At 38.9% G+C, this 20,860-nt stretch overlaps 2 protein-coding genes across 2 annotated transcripts; one reads left to right on the top strand and one right to left on the bottom strand.

Annotated features, from left to right (window-relative positions):
* Positions 1–295: 295 nt before the first annotated feature.
* On the bottom strand, positions 296–1,263 carry LOC121055383 (zinc finger protein 4-like). The gene has a single exon (XM_040527854.1). It carries the CDS (start codon positions 1,111–1,113, stop codon positions 700–702), a length of 414 nt encoding a protein of 137 aa, XP_040383788.1. The 5' UTR covers positions 1,114–1,263; the 3' UTR covers positions 296–699.
* An 11,047-nt stretch (positions 1,264–12,310) lies between these two features.
* LOC102720734 (glutamate receptor 2.8-like) lies at positions 12,311–17,819 on the top strand. The gene is given in 5 exon segments (XM_040527332.1): positions 12,311–12,569; positions 13,285–14,625; positions 15,334–15,645; positions 15,943–16,349; positions 17,316–17,819. Coding segments are annotated over 5 exon segments (2,823 nt in total).
* Positions 17,820–20,860: the final 3,041 nt, after the last annotated feature.

The following is a 20,860-nucleotide window of genomic DNA, read 5'->3' as shown; positions in this document are numbered from 1 at the left end:
CCATAGTTCTCCATTAAAAAAACTGCACGTACGGAGGGAACTAGCTAGCTATATATAGATGCTTTTGCCAATGTTGCTAGAAGAGAGATGGCATCTAGAGAACTAGAAAGGGTTCACCCAATCCTGCGTGGCAACAAAAATTTGGAAAATACATGAAAGATTAGGCAAACAGTGGATATATATATAGGTACAAATGTAACTCCCTGCAGGAGTACAATTCGTTCTGAAAAACATCTCAATTTGCATGTGTTTCTGTATGACCACTATTCTTCACAGATTAACACTAATTTATTACATCAAATTGCTAGGCTAGTGGGAAAAAAAAAGGGCCAATACCAAACTACAGCAATAACCAAACAGAATATGTATCTCAGGACACATGAAGATTCTCAAGGAAATTCTGGAAAAAATTCGGGATTGTGGGGAATAGGAGAACACATGGAAGTAACGAGGGTTTGCAATTAATTTCGGTTCCCCCGGTATAAAAGTACATACTAAATTAATTTCAAACCCTGCATGGAATATGCACAATCTGAAGTACACGTAGCCAAGCCTGTCAGGCTAGCTAGTTCAGTTCAGGCCATTATTGGAAAACTTCATCAGGGAAATAAATCAAGATAGAAACACGGATCGAGAAAATCCAGTAAACAGACGGACCGACACATTGGGATTTCGGAAAGCTAGCGAGGTAGTTATTGGCTACAGCCTGAGAGCCAAGTCCAGCCCGTCAGCGTTCTCGACGCCGTAGTCCACCGGCGAGCTCTTGCCAACCTCGGGAGCAGCGGCCTTCGGTGGTTCGGCCCTCACCCTCTGAGATGCTGGAGTGGAGTACCAGGCGTCGCCGCCGTCCGTGATGTCGACCTGCGCCGCCGCAGCCCCCGGGAGCGCGCCGTGCGCGCGCATCTCGGCGGCGGTAGCCTCCCGCCGGCGCTTGGCCTGGCTGCGCTCGTACTTGTGCGCGTTCTGGTGGCCGCCGAGCGCCTGCGAGCTGCAGAACTTGCGGTCGCAGTACATGCAGAGGAAGAAGCCGACGATAGGCTCCTCCGGCGGCGACGCCGAGGTGTAGCAGAGGGTGAGCTCTAGGTTGATCTCGGCCTCCTCCTTCATTGCCATTATTGCACTGTGTATCGACCTGCCTATGCCCGCGCGTGTTCTTGGGATAGCTTGCGCCTGGAACTATTTATATCGTGATTAATTCAGCACCTGAGGGGTACGTGTTACACTATCTCTCAGGATCAAGTTACAGGAAGATCAGTTTGCTTTTGTACATGGCATTGTAACTATGGAGGTACCCTCTCCGTATTTTAATGCCGTTGACTTGCTATTATATGTTTGACCATTTGTCTTATTTAATTTTTTAAAATATATAAAAATTTAAGTTATAAATTAAAATATATTGGTAATAAACTCTATCATAATAAAAATAAATAATAATTACATAACATTTTTCAATAAAACAAATAAACAAACGTGTACCAAAAAAGTCAAAGGTGTCTTATATTAAAAATGGAGAGAGTACTATTTATTACTTCTAGTTTGTTCACCAACCATATAGGACAAGTTCATTCGAGAAGAAAGACGCGAGAAGTTGGAGTCAAAGTGAATCATCTTGACCTGATAGAACGCTCGCCTACAACTAATGGTATGTGAAAATTATGATTTTCACATTCAGACACTGGCCCACTAAGAGGACCATATGTGAAATCAACTTTTGGCAAAAAAAAAATGACAAGCAAAAAATATTCAGAAACCCTAGATTCCTAACTAAAAAATTTACCTAAAATTCACATGTAGGAACTAGGCTTGTTCAAGTTAGGCCCGACCAACCTGAAAAATCTCAAGCCCTTGCCTGACCCAACCAGGCACCAGCACGGGCCTAGGTATTGAAGCCCAAAGCTAGGCCCAAAATTTATGAAGAGCCCGAGAAAGACTAGAGCCGAGCTTTGTTTTTCTATGCAATGTTAGGCTCGGTCCGGGGTTTTTCTGCGACTGGTCGGAGCCTAGCCTGAGCTAGGGTTTAAACAGGCGTACTAGGAACTAATCAAAAATCTTCTCCAAAATTCATATATATACACAAAAATCATCACATCATTGTCGTCTACGATCACTGAGTTTTCGGTTAGCCACACCAGAGCCAGCCTCGAGCCACAGTCACCCAAGATCAACGCTGACGGATCTAGGGTACCGCCATCCAAATCCAGCCTCCATGTACGTTGCTCCCTAGCCCACCGCTGTCAATACATGGCTTGGCTAGCTAGGGGAGGAGAGAGGCGTGTTGTGGGAATGGTTGGGAGAGAGATAGTAGGCTCTAGATCCACACCTCCCTAACATCGCTAGCATGGATCTTTGTGGATGCACCCCTCTCCGATGTCGTTAGCGCACATCGGTGAAGGGAGAGAGGGGATGAAAAAAGAGAGGAAGGCTATGTCGCAAATTACATTGTTTACCCTCATTAAAAACATACTAATTAATATTGGCAAAGAAGCATTAAAATTCCATGTCAGGAATACTAGACTTAGTATGGCTGCACTAATAATGTTTAAGAAGGAAAAGATACCTCTAAAAGTGCCTTGGAACATGAGAACAACAATTAACTTAAGAAAAGAATGATACTATTTCGATTGTGCCATCTCTCCTCCACCTTCCCTCTCTGCCCAAGTGACAACCTCCTATATATCTCCCTCCTGGCCCATCTCTTCTCTTACTGCACCAATCTACCCAACTTCAACTCATGAGTCCAACACTCTCTTGTCTTTCCCCAGCCCATCTCCTCCTCTACCCTAATCTAAAGGCAAAAATATATAAGATGGTCTAAAGCAAAACTTTGATAACAAATTATGCTTAAAATGTTATTCACCCTAGATATCCTCCATAGAGAGAAATTTGAATTAGTAGTTTTTTGAAAAAGGCTACTAATCCAATGTGTACCTAAAAGCGTATGAATTCATTATTTGCATACTATTCAAATAGTTGTAGAAAACTCTTTAAAAATATAACCGAATAAGTTTAAAATTGATCTATGCTGGAAAAAAAGAAATAAAAGTCTAATAGTAAATAATACTTCATCGACACAAAAAAAGAACGGTTTATTTGTATTTCTCCAAGTGTCACTAGAAGGAATTTGACATTCTATCTTTCTATGAAGATGGGAAAACGTCATATTATATGCAGTTGTTGTACTTAATATGATCGTTCCAAGGCACTTTGGTTTTTGCAACTTCTGACTTCTACTCCGTCTATTTCATAATATAAATCACTTCGGATTTATTCTAAGGCAAAACTCTTTAAATTTGATCAAGTTCATAAAAAATATATAAATATTTATAATAACAAATAAATAAAATATAAAAAATATAATCAATTGTAGATTTAATTAAAGTAATTTGGTGCCATAGATGTTAATATTTTTTTCCTACAAAATTGTCAATCTAGAAGAGATTTTATTTAGAACAAACTTAACATGACTTATAATATGGTACAGAGGAAATAAATTATTTTCTATATTCTATAGCAACTTATTGTCAGGATCTTGGTAAATATGTAAAAGGAACTAGGTAAATATGTAAATTGTTTGAAGGAGTTGAAGAAAAGCTAGACCTTGTAAAAACTGCATGTTTGCGTACTGACTCAGGGGGTGTTTGTTTCCCTCCAACTTTTTTTAAGTTTCTGTCACATCGAATATTTGGACACTCATTAAAAGTATTATATAGACTATTAATAAAACTCATCCCATACTCTGTGCGAGACGAATCTATTGAATCTAATTAGTCTATGATTAGCGAATGTGATGCTACTGTAAACATTTGTTAATCATGGATTAATTAGGGTTAAAAAATTGTCTAATAAAAAGCCTTTATTTATGCAATTAGTTTTGTTATCAGTCTATATTTAATACTTCTAATTAACGTCTAAACATCCGATGTGACATGAACTAAAAAAAGTCCCAAGATCCAAACAACCCCTTATATTTCTCATAAAAACACTTGCTTTTTTCTCCCTCGCAATCTAGTACTTGGTTTCATTGATTATTTTCCTGTCCATTTCCATTGCTAGAAATGGTAGGAGAATCTCGAAAAGAATGGCTAAATTGTGACTATCCAAATTTAAATTTAGCCATTCGTTTTAATTTTTTCAACTCAAATTCTGAGAGTATCTCCAAGAGATTCCATCCCACTCTTCAAATTATAGCGAGGGGAGGATGACAAGGGGGTCCCACGTGGGTGGGACCCACGTATAGCAATTTTGCTAGTAGGAAAATGAGTCGCTAGATTTGGCCATTAAGGACTCAAGTTTAGCTATTCAAATGACATGGCAAGTCAAATAGTCACTCTCTTGGAGGATATTTTTTACAAAATTGCTAAATTTAAGTGGCAAGTGAGATAGCCATTGTCTTGAAGATGCTCCAAACGTTATTTACTCTGAATCTATGCATGGATGGTTTAATTCGTTGTGTCTAGTTCAATGGACCATTGCACAAAGCTATCTGACGCCATGAAAGTACCTACTCGATATATTCAAAAATAACTTTCTTTTTCACTCATCACACACGTACCAATATAAAGTCAAAACGACTAGCTATAATACCTATCACTTTATCAAATATCAATAAAATTATTTCTAATGTATTTTTTTTACTTTTACAAATTTCAATACAATAATTATTCACCAACGAATTTATTTTTCAAACTAAAATAGATTAAAATGATTTTATTTTAGAACGCTGAAGGTTTGAATTAGTAACATGATGCTCACAGCTCTTGTTCGGAAAAAAAAATACAGATGGTGGGCATATGGTCCTAGCAGTTTCAGATGGCAGTGGCATGCATGCCATACACGAATGAATCCACATACAAATTTGTCCGGCTTTAATTGGACCCCCACCGGCCCGGGAACCCAAGACATCATAAGAAGCAAAGGTAACAACAAGTCAGCAGCTACGTTCAATGTCTGTACGACGGTGGTGCCTCGCATCCATATATAATTGGGCCACTGGCGATGGAGGGGAGAACGTTTTTCCTCTCTTGGCCGGCCTGACGGTGGGTGTAGCTTTTTAAGGCACCGTTTAGTTTCCAAAATTTTTCGCTCCAAAAACATAAAAACTAGTTGCACAGTTATGCGAGAAATCGTGAGAAGAATCATTTGAGCCTAATTAGTCAATGATTAGCCATAGGTTTTACAGTAACCCACGTGCGCTAATGACAGATTAATTAGGCCCGAAAGATTCGTCTCACGGTTTTTAGGCGAGCCGTGAGATTCGTTTTTTTATTTGTGTCCAAAAGCTCCTTTCGATATCTGATCAAACGCCTGATGTGATACCCAAAAATTTTCATTTCCCCAACTAAACACCCCCTAAGAGCATCCTCAACAGCTCATCCATCTCATCCTCCATCCTAAAAATAGAGGACGAAGAGTAAAAGTTAAGCTCCAGCAGATCATCTATCTCATCATCTATTTTTGGATGGCATCCATATTAGGAGAGAGAAACTCTATATTTAGATGTTCTCTCTCCAATCCTCCAAATAGATATAGAGGATGCCATATATAAATTATCTGCTGGAGTACAAAGGATATGAAGGATGAAAGTGTTTTAGATGATCATTCAAATAAAAATATGGATAACTAAATTTAGATAGGCTGTTGAGAATGCTCTGAAATTTGTATGTGCTTAGTTTGTCCGTACGTGTCCAATTGATCCATTTGGATTTTTCACACCACGTACCCCTGCATGTGCATGGGTCGGGATCTCCACAGGACTGGAACCAAACCTTTTGCTTATGCATGCAATTCGCTGAAAAGTGAAACTATAGGCGCAGTGTTTACCAGTGAGATGACCGCTTCACGAGAGCCATATCCATCTCTCCGTCCTATAATTTAAGGATTTTTAGATTTATTTATAGTATCAAAAGAGTTAATATAATTAAATGGGTATTTTTAATTGGTTAATACAAGAAAGTAAAGTAAGTGAAATTTGTGATTGATTGAAAAGATAATTTATACGTAGAATATATTATATTTAAATAAATTTTAAATGTTAAAAGTTATTATATTTTGTGACGAAGGAAGTAGTTAAAAGTGAATCAAACCATCTTTATTTGGATTTTGGACCATATCACCACGTGCGTAAGTCTGCTAATGGCCTAATGGTTTGGAGTTGAATGGACCAAATGGTGTGGTTTTTCAATTTTGTCAGGTTTAGATGGACGCAAATAGGCTTATGATGCAAATGGGCCGGGGGCAGTTTGGACTGAGGGGAAAATAATTTGGGGATCGTTTAGTTTTGGTTGCAAAATTTCTAGGCCCGAAACAATTTCATTCCATGGAGCTACTGGGATCTTCAGATTCTAACATCTCTAGTAGTACTGCAAAAGGTTAATGCCTACGAAATTGGTTGATGGTGTGGAGAAACATGCTATGCATCTCAGCCTTCACTGAATCTCAGTCTCCTGCATGATTAGTTTTCTGATTTGGTTTCAACCAATAAGTTGATTTGGTTTAGAAATGATTTCGATCCACTTTTGGAATTTGGATTGGGCTTGGTTTCGTGGAGGGACTCCATGGGTTGGTTTGGTTTAGAATAACACACTACTATAGAACCCAACATATTGACGGGTCATCCGTGACGGAACTCAATAGCCCGTCACACAACCACCAATCTGTGACGAGCTGAAATTAACCCATTATAGATAATTTTATTTGGTTCGGTCCGTCACTGATAACATACCATTTGTGGTTGACTAAAATTTAGGCCCGACACGATTCATCCGTGAAGAGTCAAAATCAGTGCTCGTCACTGATGGCACTCATGACATGAGTTTTTCTGCAAAAAAAAAAAGATGACATGAGTTATCCGTGACACGCTTATATCTCAGCCCGTCAGAGATGAGGTCTTCAAGTTACAAGTGACCACTGAACGTGAATTTCAAAAGGACCACAGATAATATGCCGAAATGAACGGAAGAAATCTAATATTATTGAAAAGGTTTTCTTGTTTAAACTATCTATTTTGATAAATTCTATAGTATTTGAGAAAGCACCGCTAGGTATCAAATTTTATGCAAATTTTTTTGACACCTTGAATACATAGTAACTAGAGGTATTAAACTTTACACTAAGGATTGTATTAAAGAGCAAGATATATTTCACACAACAAAAAGAACAACGCAATTCAATTGCTGTTTCACAGTACATGGGTTATGCAAATTTAGAATTAATTTATATCTAGCTAGCTTGAAAATAGTTCCTTACAAATGGACTCTAGGACTTTATTCTTTTCAGGTACTTCACTGAATTATTGTTATGGATTATTTACTCAATGTCTCTAATAATATATTCTTTTGAGAAAAAATCTTTCACTGCATTGCCTAAACAATATGTGTCCTGAGTAACCTGTAAAAAATATTTTTTATAATATTTATTTTTTTCTCTACAATAAAATAAATAATCCGCCGAAGGTAAGTTAACTTAACTCCCTCGTTTTTCGCACGCACGCTTCCTGAACTGCTTAACGGTGCAAAAATTTTCTATAGAAAAGTTGTTTTAAAAAGCATATTAATCTATTTTATATTTTTAAAATAAATAATAATTAATTAATTATATACTAATTTATTAGTATGTTTTCCGTGCCGAATAAGTTAACTTATCAACCCCTTACGTGAAGGCGAACGCGAACGTGGCCTAATTAGAGGTATTAAACTTTACACTAGAAAGCGTATAGTAACTCCTAATACCATCTTAAGGATTGTATTAAAGAACAAGATATATTTCACTCAACAAAAAGAACAACGCGATTCAATTGCTGTTTCACAATATATGGGTTATGAAAATTTAGAGTTAATTCATTAATATCTAGTTAGCTTGAAAATAGTTCCTTAAAATGGACTCTAGGACTTATTCTTTCAGCTACTTCACTGAATTATTTTTATGGATTATTTACTCAATATCTCTAATAATACATTTTTTTAAAAAAATTGTTTCGCTGCATTGTCTAAACAATATGGATTATTTACTCAATTGCTCTAATAATACATTCTTTTTTATAACATTTAATTTTTCTCTACAATAAAATAATTAACCCGTAGCAATGCCAAATATGCATATCAAACATGGCCCTTAATGGATTATGTATTTATGCAGAAGGAGCAGGGTAAAAGGCAGTTAGCTAGGAACATAAAGTCAGAATCAAAAGCAGTTAAGAATATATTAAGTCAGAATCAACCCCATGTATAGAGGGTACATGATGTAGTATTAATTCCACTAATGCGTTAGTTGTACTCTCTCCAGATAAAGAAAAAAGAAAATCCACTACTTACAGATTGACCAGCATCTTCTTAACCGCCTAAGCGGTCCTCTTCCTAAGCCACCTCGAACACCTCGACCACGAAGCCGCCGGCGGTCGTCCAGTTCGTCACCGGGTCCACGTCCAGGTGCACGATCGGCCGGAACCCCGAGCTGACGTTGCCGGGCACCGCCACCCGCAACCTCCGTGCGCTCGTCGGCAGCACCCACCCTCTCGGCACCACCGTCGACTCGCCCGGCCGGCCAGATCACCGTCGCGAGGGCGAGGCTCGACGCGTTGGCGACGGCGGGACCGGGGGCGCCGCCGAGCTTCCGTGTCAGGCCTCCGTTCTTTGTTCAGAACCCGATGCTCCTCTCCTTCCCGTTGTCCATGGTGTTCAGCACGCGGAGCGGAAGGCATGCGCCGTGAGCTCGCCGTCGACGAGCTCGAACTTGCCGCCACACACACACGATTGGAAATTCTAACCGGAAGGCAAACACAAGAGAAATATTTGTGGCCGGCACTGCACACACGCACACTTCTATTCACCACGGCACTTGTGTTGACCACACCAATTAACCGGCTGATTACATGGCTTAAATAGTTCCACACGCGCGCACACACGTAGCCACGTTTAGCCGCAAAACCTGGTCAATCCGTCACACATCTAACTCCATGAAGTATGCATCAAGCTCACCTCCACTATCCCTGCATGCATGCACTAATTTCTTCACTGATCACCAACTAATGACGTGCTGATGTAGTTCAGACTCCACTCATCCTTCCTACATGCACGTACTGAACAAGTAAACATTCAGCTGTATCTCACTCCAATTAGCACACCAATGACGCACTGATCTACCAAACTCCCTGCACACACTTTGTGCTTTCACTAATGGTTGATCAACTCACCACGTCACACAAACACACTAGCTAATTTGGACTCAGACCACTACGTGCACTTGACTGAATATAATGAAAACACAAAAAACAAGATTTAACTTGCAGCTAATAGCTGAGTCGCTCCAGTACTACATATTGTACTACTGTATATTGTAAGGAATACGTAAGGTTTAATTTCTTGAACTGCGCTCTTGTAAAGTTTATCAATGAAACATAAAAAATTATCTAATTTTACAATAGCTATTTAATAATGTAAATAATAGAACTAGTTATTATAAGATTAAGAATCTATCTTAGAATTGTGAGACGGTGTACTTCTCTATAGCTTTTTTAAAAAAATATATATTTTTAACCGTTTTAAAAATAAACCGAGGAAAAATCTGGCCTAAAAGAACGCCATCTCTCCGCTCTTTCTCGCACCCGATCCGGTTCGGCCACCGCATCAACGCGAAGCAGAGCACTGCTTTGCCGCCGCGCGCGAGCTTCGCCTGCATCTTCCACTCGTCGCTTCGCCTGTCCCACGCGCCGCGCGGAGGAGCCAAACCGAGCTCGAGTTCGTCGATGCCTCGCTTGCCTCCACCACTGCCTCCCTTCCAAACCCCCTCTCTGCATGCACCTCCTCTCCGACCGCCATCCATGGAGCAAAGGAACGCCACCGTCTCCTGTTTCTCCCTCCCCAAAGCCGCGCCCGGATTTCGCCGCCGGCGTCAGGAAGCCGCGGGCCCAAGCTCGGCCTCTAGCGGCATCTCCTCGCCTTCGGAATTGATCACTCTCCCTTCAGCTGTGAAGCCTGCCATGGCTGCGCCTTTGCCTAGATCGAACCCGACGTGGCCGTCCCATTCCACTGCTCCTGTCCTGTAAAAGGGGAAGAAGACGATGCCCAGTGCTAGCCTGGGCACTGTTCTGTTTTGTTATGATCCGCTCTGCTCTGTTCCACCCCCAACCAATTCTTGATACGATAACTAGCAATCGCACAAGTAAATCAGAAGATCGGATCAAATCGAGACAGTTCTAATCTAGCCGATACGATTGCCTTGGCCAGCGGAACGTGGGACTTACCCCTTCTTCGGAGATCGAATCGATATAGCCTCACGTCGGGTGCCAAGTTCTGCCGGTGGTGAAACCTCGGTGAGGAGGGTGGCGATGCGTTGAGAGTAATTGATCTATGTTATTAATAAGTAGATGATTTACGATTACTCCAGATGTACATATTTATACCCATGGGCGGACACGAGTCCATGTCGGACATGACACATGACTCATAATAGATAAAAAGAAATAACAAATTCTATCTCTAATACAACATTGTTTCCTAACAGATAAAAGAAAACAAATAAGTCCCGATCGGACTCCAACTCCCTTATGGATAAAGCAAAAAATTCTAAACTAACTCTAATTAACAGATAAAATGTTACACAGACTCTAGTTTGCTTCCGAATCTATCTGTATGCTTCTAAGTCAATCAGACTCCTTTTCCAATCCGATTTAGACTCTATCGGCTGAATTCGAGTCTTTTTTCACTTCCTCTTTAGTCCGATTGCCTTTCTTTCTTGTCCGATTCGGTCACTATTCCTAATTAATTCTTCAACGGTTATTTTTAAATTCTGACGTTAACAGAAGGTTGGAGGGTTGTCTCTCTTGGTCCAGGCTGGACATCCTCCTTCTATAGGAAACTCCCGAGGTAGGGTAGAGGCACCTAGCAAACAATGGAAGGTTTGGGAAGCTGAGGCCCACCACCCACATCTAGGTTCTCCTTAACTGAATCTAGTGAGGAGGCTGGTCGACAGCGTAGCATATGAAGCATTTTTCATCATTGTGCTTATAAGCCAAATTTTGAATTTTCGATCTTATCGCAGTTTATTTTTAGGCCTGGTTTCTAGATTACTAAGAAAACATATATAAAATTTTTATTCATAAATTATTTTTTTATTTATTAATATATTATTTTGTTTTCCCAAAAAAAAACCAAACAATCACCTCCTCAATCTTAATACAATTTGGATGGTCTCCCTCAGCCATCCTAGCCAAAAAGCAAAACTCCAGGTCAGACAGATTTTGTGACTATTGGATGGCCTCCTTTGGCTCTTCATTTTATATTGGTAGCGTCTTGCATATCTCTTACAATGTTGTTCATCTTCGTCAACCAAAACCGTTTTATATATTCATTGGACAAAATTTGATATCGTATGGTCCTTGAGACTTCAACGAGCAGCATCTGATTTGTCGAATGTCAACCGAATCAACCCATTCCTGACTCTTTAATTAACTTGTTTGTCGGGATCTACACATGACATCGCCAAGTCCAATGCATCCATGCATGGGCTTGCTTGCTACTCCTTACAAGCATCGTGGTAAGAGATTATTTTCAGAAATATCATTCTTTAAGGAATCTCTCGCATTTTTTAAAGATAAAATTGCAGCGACTTACTGCACATAGCAATAAGCAATGGCCAATGACTATATATGATGCTTTTATAAGAGGAGCTGACTAGGTAGATTGTATAAATAATACAGTAAGTTGACCAGCAACGCCTAGGGAGTCACATAGGCTCTACAAATAAAATCTTCCGATGTCTCTTTCTATTTAAGACTTATTACCAGATACTATCCATCTTCAAAATTGACTAATTTCTATAATAAATTGAAAATAATCAACATATTTTTATAAGAGTGTAGTGTATCATAAATACAACTATGTATCTTTTATTTGTCATAATATAATCAGCTCAAAGAAGTTGAGGATTAAAATTAAGATAGTACAAGTATTTGAAAACAGACAGACTACTGCATATACAGCATGCCAAGAGCAAGCAAGGCAGGAGACCTCCGAACATGTCAAAGGTGACTTTCTCACAACTTGCCAGCTCTTTCTTCCCGCGTTTGCAACCCAGCATTTACTTGAATTCCCAAAGTCATCACTTTAACACCAAGCTATCCAGAAACATATATTTATAAACAGAAGGTTGGCTTCTTGCCAAAGAAATAAGAAGGAATCTTATAGTTTTAGCTCAGAAACAGAGGATATCATTTGCAATCTGACCATGTCAGAATAATGGGAAATCAGTGCTATAAGACTGCATGGCACCATAGATTCAGTACTCAGTAAATCAGTAGGGCCATAACAGTACGGGGATGGAGAGAGCAGCTGGGAGAGCTGCATTCTTATTCTTGCTCCTCAGCCTGACTGTTGCTCAAAATATCACAGAAAATGGAGCAACTACACTGAATGTTGGAGTGATCCTCCACCTGAAGTCCCTTGTAGGGAAAATAGCACGTACCAGCATTTTGATGGCTGTGGAAGATTTCTATGCAGTCCACAGGAACTTCAAGACAAAGCTGGTTCTCCACATCAGAAATTCCAATGGAGATGACATCCAAGCTGCAGCAGAAGGTATGCTATACAATCTGGAAACTGTTACTAAAAGATGTCAAAATTTGGATCATCGCATCATAATGTGGTGAACTCCTATACAGAAGCTCTTTCTTTGGACTTAAGGGAACTCCCAAATTTTATAGATCTGTAATTGCTTTAAATTAAGTAGTTGAGGGAAAATGATAAAAGAGAACTGAAACACATGTTTTTCATTTAAATAGTTTTTTCTTTCACGCTTTTCTTTTTTATAGCTGATAAAAATCTTCAGAGTATTATGTGCATTTATTTTAGAACTTTATAATGAAAAATGACAAATTTAAGCTAACTTAAGATCCAGAATCCCATGACAACTCCATTGTCTGTATGCAAGTAAAAATCAGGCCTTCAAGCTTGAGTTATTGAATTTAAGTTTATGCCACTGTTTTTTTACAAATACGTCCTCTGTTATGCATTCTCATTTGTTAGAAACTCCTTCAATTTTGGAGGAAATACAAAGCCTCATGCCCAATAGCTAATCTATGTAGAGCAAGCTCTCTGTTTTGCTACAATGTGGCCAAAGTTGTGATTACACCACTATCATAAGAATTGATTATATAGCATAGCCAATTATATTCTAACACAACTAGTTCTAGCTGAATAACACCTCTACTTGCACTAAGATACTTAGATGTGACCACAATGTATGCCAATGCGATGTTTTTAAAATTAATTGTTTTCCTATTCCCTTGCAAAGCAATTGACATGCTGGAAAATTACAACATAAGAGCTATTGTTGGCCCACAAAAGTCTTCAGAGGCAAAGTTTGTGTCTGATCTTGGGAACAAGAGCCAAGTCCCAGTTATCTCCTTCACTGCAACAGACCCTAATCTTTCATCCATCAATGTGCCATATTTTGTGCGTGCAACATTAAGTGATGTTGCTCAGGTGAATTCTATTGCAGCCCTCATTAAGGCCTATGGCTGGAGGGAAGTGGTACCCATTTATGAGGATACGGACTATGGTAGGGGCATCATACCATACCTGGCTGATGCTCTCCAAGAATTTGGAGCATTTATACCTTACCGGAGTGCAATATCTGCATCAGCAACTACTGACCAACTTGAGAAAGAGCTCTACAAGCTAATGACAATGCAGACTAGAGTCTATATTGTTCATATGTCATCAAACATTGCCTCTGTTCTGTTCAAAAAGGCTAAGGACTTAGGAATGATGAGCAAAGGTTATGCATGGATCTTGACGGATGGCATTTCGAATATTGTTGATTCGCTAAGCCCTTTAATTCTTGAGGAAATGAATGGTGCAATTGGTGTCAGATTCTGTGTGCCCACATCGAAGGAACTTCATGAGTTCACTACAAGATGGAATAAGAGGTTCAAACAAGAGTACCCAAATGATCCACCATCGCAACTAACCATTTTTGGGCTTTGGGGTTATGATACTATTTGGGCCTTAGCACAAGCAGCAGAAAAGGTAAGAATGGCTGAAGCCATATTTAAAAAGCAGAAAGATACAAAGAACTCAACAAGTTTGGGAACTCTGGGAATTTCTACAATTGGTCCAAAACTCTTAGACTCAATCTTACATAGCAGGTTCAGAGGCCTAAGTGGTGACTTTGACCTTAGTAAGAGGCAGCTGGAATTTTCCACATTCCAGATAATTAATGTGGTTGGAAGCAGGCCAAAAGAAATAGGCCTTTGGACAGCAAAAGGGGGAATATTCAGGCAAACAAACGAAAATAGTTCAAAAACAACAAACATAAACTCTATGCCTGATCTTTATCAAGTGATGTGGCCAGGCGAAGTATATACGGTGCCTAAAGGATGGCAAATTCCCACTACTGGGAAAAAACTTCGTGTAGGTGTACGGACAAGTGGATATCCTGAGCTTATGAAGGTGGAAAGGAATCCTGCCACCAATGAAATTACAGCCTCTGGGTATGCAATTGATGTGTTTGAAGAGGCGTTAAGGAGACTTTCATATGCAATACCTTATGAATATGTAGCATTTGATGATGGACAAGGAGTAAACTCTGGGAGCTATAATGATTTTGTCTACCAAGTTCATCTTGGGGTAAGTAAATTTGATTTTCATTTGTCAAAAAATATTCTTGTTTGTCAAGAAATTGGTAGTGCACTATGCCACTTGAAAATTTTAATATAGTAAATTAAATAATTTCTTTTTTTGGCAAAATTGCGTCCATCGCACTGGAACAGTTGAAGTGATTTTTTTATGTAGTAGTTTGGAGATGTTTAGGCATCATTTTCCACCATATTGTACCATATTGGGCATTAACAAAGTCTACTGTATGCAGCATTGATCATTTTTTATTTATATATTTGTCAAGAGTATATAAAACATAATGATGTGAGAGTGCTTTTGATAACAAATCCACTATAGTATTCCCATTTGACAAATCGAAATTGTTTTGCGTATATTAGTGGTCAGAGCTTTGAAACTTGACAATACACATTCTGAAATGAAATTTATAGTAGATGGGTATATCTCATATAATAAACATGAGCAAACCATGTAAAAATTAAGGCATTAACTTTTCCTTATTTTATGTACAAGTACGGATTGGTTAGATGTACGCTCAAACATATAGTGTGGTACTGTTCCTTTCCAATTGTCTTTTTTGTGTTTTCTAGTGTGGTACCTCTTGGTATCCCCTCAAGGGCAAATGTTTTTTCAGGCAAGGATAGATTAGCATGGTGTAACTATTGGCATTTTTCTATAATTTTCCCAAATCATCATAGAGGAACTGAAGTTGAAAAATAAAAAGCCTTGCAGGTATATGATGCAGCAATTGGGGATATAACCATCAGGTACAATAGAACTTCATATGTCGATTTTACACACCCTTATACTGAATCTGGAGTGGCAATGATTGTGCCAGTCAAGGACAACAGGGATAAGAATACATGGGTTTTCTTGAAGCCATTAACTAGTGGGTTGTGGTTTGGAAGCATTGCCTTCTTCATCTACACAGCAACTGTAATATGGCTATTGGAGCGACGAATCAATAATGCTGAACTGACTGGTTCATTCTTACACCAGCTTGGAATAGCAATATATTTCTCCTTCTTTGCAGATAGTGAGTGATGATATTAGGTTTTTCTTATTTACATTAAAATAAATGCATTTTCCACATTTAATTCTTTAACCCAATGCTTTAGCCTTTAGGAATTTCTCGGTGACAGATTCTACTCTGGTTAAAGGCAAGATAAATCTGAATTATACACTATAAAATTAGAGTGATAAAAAGCTAAAAAAAGTAAATTTAATCTGCAATTCCAGTCTTTAACAAACAAAAGATACTACTGTAATAAGAGTAAATTCAGCATCAATGTTTATTTGAAGTTCTTAAATATGAACGTTCGCCATTTTGCAGGGGAAAGGCTGGACAGTATTTTGTCTAGATTGGTTGTCATTGTATGGGTCTTTGTGCTTCTCGTGATTACATCAAGCTATACTGCCAATCTATCTTCAATACTAACTGTGCAACAGCTTCAACCCACTGTAACTGACATTCATGAACTACTTAAAAACGGGGAATATCTAGGGTATCATAATGGTTCTTATTTGTTCGATCTATTAAAAGAACTTGGTTTTGACAGAACAAAAATGAGGGCATATGACAACCCAGATGACTTTGCTGATGCACTTGCTAAAGGGAGCCAAAATGGAGGTATTGCTGCAGTCGTACATGAAGTTCCATACATCAAAATATTTCTTTCAAAGCATTGCAAAGGGTACACGATGGTTGGACCAATTTACAAATCTGAAGGCTTTGGCTTTGTAAGTTAACTGCTACAGATTTTGTCCAGCACATACCTCTGAAGTACGAAAATCCTAATTAATATATGCTTATCAAAACATACATAACATTTGCAAACAGAGGCATGCATAATAAAATTTAAGATAATAACAAACTTGGGACTCTAAGCAGTATAATGCGTGGTATGGAACCCATCATTCTCCATAATCATTTACCACAACAAGAAGTACGTGACTATTAAAAGTCATATTGTAACTTGAACAGATTTACTGCTAGTCAACTATAGTAAGTATCATTCACTATTGGATAATGCTGTAAGTAGTGTGTACTTATGACTTTATGAGTTGGGAATTGTAGTAACTTGTGATTAACTCATATTTCTTCTTGTTGCAAACAGAATTGGCATGGAGGCTGTAACTTCTAAATTATCTCACGTGCTCAAATAGTTATAAGTAGTGGATTGATATATTATCTACAAAGTTTCAAATTTGTGATTTGATCAATATAAGAATAAGAAAAAAATTATTTCCTTAAAAGAGAGGAAGATAGAAAGACTATTATCCATGGTGTTTTTCTGTTCCTTGTAATGTCAGTTGAATTCAAAAATGCATTCTATAACACTCCTCTAGACATTTTTCCTGTTTTTCATTCAATCTCTTTCTCTAGTTTGATATTGCCCCTAATGTGTGGTTTACTTTGCTCATGAAGAAAAACTATAAACCACAGTGCACAGGCTTGTCTTTGGAAAAACTAACTGCACGTATATATCAAGCAATTTATTTAGCTCTTTTTTAGAGAGCAATTTATTTACTTTAAAACACATTTTCTTGGTTATTACGGAGAATCCTAGAATGTTCACCTTTCAAAAGACTAGCTATATGTTTAGACCTAAAGTTGAGTGTGTACTAGTTCTTTTTTCTCATGAGCAAGTGCTTAATTATTTATTAGTTTCATACATAACTATATCAGTTCAATTTCTTGTCTAGGCATTTCCCAAACGATCCCCACTTGTTTACGACTTCTCAAGGGCAATCCTCAACATAACAGAAGGAGATTCTATAATTCATATAGAAAACAAATGGATTGGGGACCAACATGCCTGTCAGAATGATGGCAATATCATCGGGTCAAGCAGTCTAAACTTCAACAGCTTTTCAGGACTCTTTCTTGTCACAGGAGTTGCTTCAACCTCAGCGCTGTTAATAGCCCTGGTGATGACTCTCTACAAGAATAAGCACAGGATAAGGAACAGCATACGTCGTGACCAGGCTCAGAAAGAATACGAAACAGTTCAAATAAATGAACAAAATCAAGGAAGGGCAACAGGCTCCAACCAGACCCACAACCTGCAGCTGGCCGTGCCAGATGATTCAGATGAATATGCCTGTCACCGTCAGCAAGAGCGAGAAATTTCCATAGAGATAACCCCAGCTTCAGGGGTCCAAACAAGTCCGGATTTTGCATCTCACTGAACATCGAGCAATGGCTAGCACCACAATGATAACTACTAATTCAGCTTTTTCATGTCTCCAACAATATGCCCAGCCACCTCTTGTCTGCAGGTTCATGCTCGCATTTCCGATAATCTAATGTGCATGTCAACTGAAAAATCTACATTGCGCAGGTGTTAGACCGAGATAAACCATTGTTCGCTCTAGAAAACAAAAAAAAAACAATCAGAGATAGTATTTTCATCAACGGCCAAACACCGAGCGTGCTGTAAAAATCTCTTGAGTAGAGGAGAGACGCTCACCCAGGCGCGCGAGCGGAACCTTCTCGCTCCTTGCCACGGATGACGCCACCTGCGTGCGTCCCCTCATGAGTAGCCGACAGCCCCGCCGCCTGATCGCCGGCAACATCCCCTCCGCCGCCGCTGCCGCCGGCGGAAGTTCCGCCCCGCAGCTTCACCACCCCATCCTCGACAGCCGCGGTAACACGCGGACATGCCAGATCTCTGAAGCCCAAAACCTGAAACACCACCCACCAGTTTCTCCCGGAGAGATGAGCATCCCCTCCTCCAGCGACGGTGGCGGCGGCGGCACGGGGACGGGGCCGAGGTGGCCGCCGGCCGGGCCCACGTGCGAGACAGGTCAGGATGTGGGCCTCCCATTTCTCGGTATAGTGGGCCCAATTTCACGGTGAGAGCCCGGGAGTTAGTGGGCCTTGGGCCCAAAGACTGGACGGGGGCTTGGTGCGTCAAGGGCCCGGCCCAAAACTAGAGGGAAAAAAAATCTGGATTCTGGAGTCTGCACAAGGGCATGCAATATGTCAAGACGGTTTTGATGAAAATATAAAAATGGAGCCACATTTTTCATTTAATTTCTATCACTATTTTTCCTATGTGGTTGATAGCTCTCTTACATGTATGTAAGTTTTTATCTGTCCTATATTATCGTTTAAGTAGGTTATTAATCAGTTTAGTCCTTGTTCTCTTGTATAATGTGTGTTAGAAAAATTATAATGTAATTGTTGAAATTTACAATATAATTATGTCGTAAGTTTCTGAATTTAATATGTAAATGTAAGACAATTACATCCTATAAAATTTTTTGACAGTTTTTTGGTGAAAAAATGTGGCGCCATAAATATAGCTAGTCCCATGTCAAAATTGAAATGAAAATTTGTCCACACCAGAATTACAGAATTGATCCTGAGCAGATGGGAATTGTACCCAATAAGAATCCAGCTTTGCATTGACATTGAAAACTTCAAATCTCCAAATTCTTTATCAAATAAAAACAGGTAAATTTTGCTACAGAATACTTACAGTTTATGTAATTTACTAATGGATATAGTAAAAACGTGCTATTTCTAGATGGCATCTTCAAAAATAGGTAATTTGCCTCTGGGCATCACAACAATTATAAGATCTAACCTGGTTTTGGATTGGAGATAAATTAGGGTGTATGTTAACAACGTACTTAGAGTCATGGAATATTGAAAGGTGCATAATGTACTATTATTTTTTTAAAAAAAATGGGGAAAATGAAAAAATGAAAAACTGGTAGCAACGTACTTGGAGTGATGGTAAATTCAGGGTTGCGTAATATGTAATTATAATTTTTTAAAAAAATTGACACAAATTTAAAATTTTATTTTTTAAAGAAAAAAACTAGTAACAACTTACTTGGGGCGATGGTAGATAAAGAGCTGCATAACGTGTAATTCCAAAAATTGGATTTTTTTATTTTGGGAGAATTTTAAAATTCTGATTTTTTTTTTGAAAATTGAAAAACTACAACATATACTCCGGGGCGCCCAGGTAACTTGTGGTTGTGGGAGAGGCAAATTTGTTGTTTTAATGTTGTTTCTCTCTCCGATAGGTCTGAAAATAATAAAATAATGATTATAGAGTCCTTAACAAATTACTGGTTTTTTTATATCTCCTCTAGACACATCACATATTTGTTATGTTCACCAACAAATTACATAAATGTCCTGTAGCAAACTTTACTCGAAAAAAATGTCACGTATGGCTCACCGCGGTCACCGGCGATGTCTTATGTCAACACGCGCTTCCTCTTCTCGGGGAAAATTTCTTCGACCGGCCCCTTTCGTCCTGCTTGCAAGAGGCAGATCATGAGAACTTGGCAGCCAATGAGCTGCAAATGAAAACTGAAAGTTTGTACTGTTCCTGTCACTGCCAACTTGCTGAGCGATCTACCTTGCAACTTTCACCTTGACTAGTAAAAGCTCCCATTTGAAATCTGTTTATTTGAAGATTTGAACTCAGTACTTTAAGGTGTTATTTAGGTCATTGTAACCGATAGATAATGTGTCCTTTCGTATTACTCTGTTTTCATACATAATAGCTACATTAACTAATACAGATATTAAGTTATACTTAAAAGAAGGGTAAATCCCATACGATACCGATAGAAGCCAAGCTAATCAAGCAAACGTTTCAATAATCAACGCTGTTCTCGTTTCCCAGTTAACTGATGAAGGAACAGCAAACAACTCCAGATCGATAGATATTGTAGGACCATTTAAAAGAGAGAAAAAAGAATGATAGATATTGTATAAAGTGAATCAATCTTTGCCAGGAAATAAATTTTAGATTCAGCTACCTACAATCATTGTCCAATTCTCTTGACAGAATCTTTACATCAACGTTTCTTTTCTAAACGCGATACTTGCATCAACATCACTTGCAAAAGTCGCTGCCCAAAATATATTTCCCAAAACATGAAACATCCCTTCCTGGAATGTCAACACGCGCATTTCACTGGGGACAAATCCCATCGTCAAATCCACTGGTTTATGAGCTGAAAGCAGTTCCTGATGGACGCCCAGCGATTGGCTTTTAAATAAGCCACAGGTTCCTCCTGCACAAATCAGTTTCTTCAGTAAACAAGGCAAGTGCCCCGAAACTTGCATAACCCTCTCCCCCGAACGCAGCCTGATCAAGTGATCCAAGTGAAAGATTGCTTGCATCTGTGCAAAGAGCTATTGGCTCGAACTATAGTACTCCATGAATTAAGTATATGATTTGACCTTCAGGATTCCAAAAACACAAATGAAATAATGG

The sequence above is a fragment of the Oryza brachyantha genome, chromosome 9 (assembly GCF_000231095.2).
Source record: "Oryza brachyantha chromosome 9, ObraRS2, whole genome shotgun sequence".
NCBI lineage: Eukaryota > Viridiplantae > Streptophyta > Magnoliopsida > Poales > Poaceae > Oryza > Oryza brachyantha.
This window is presented reverse-complemented; position numbering and strand designations above follow the sequence as displayed.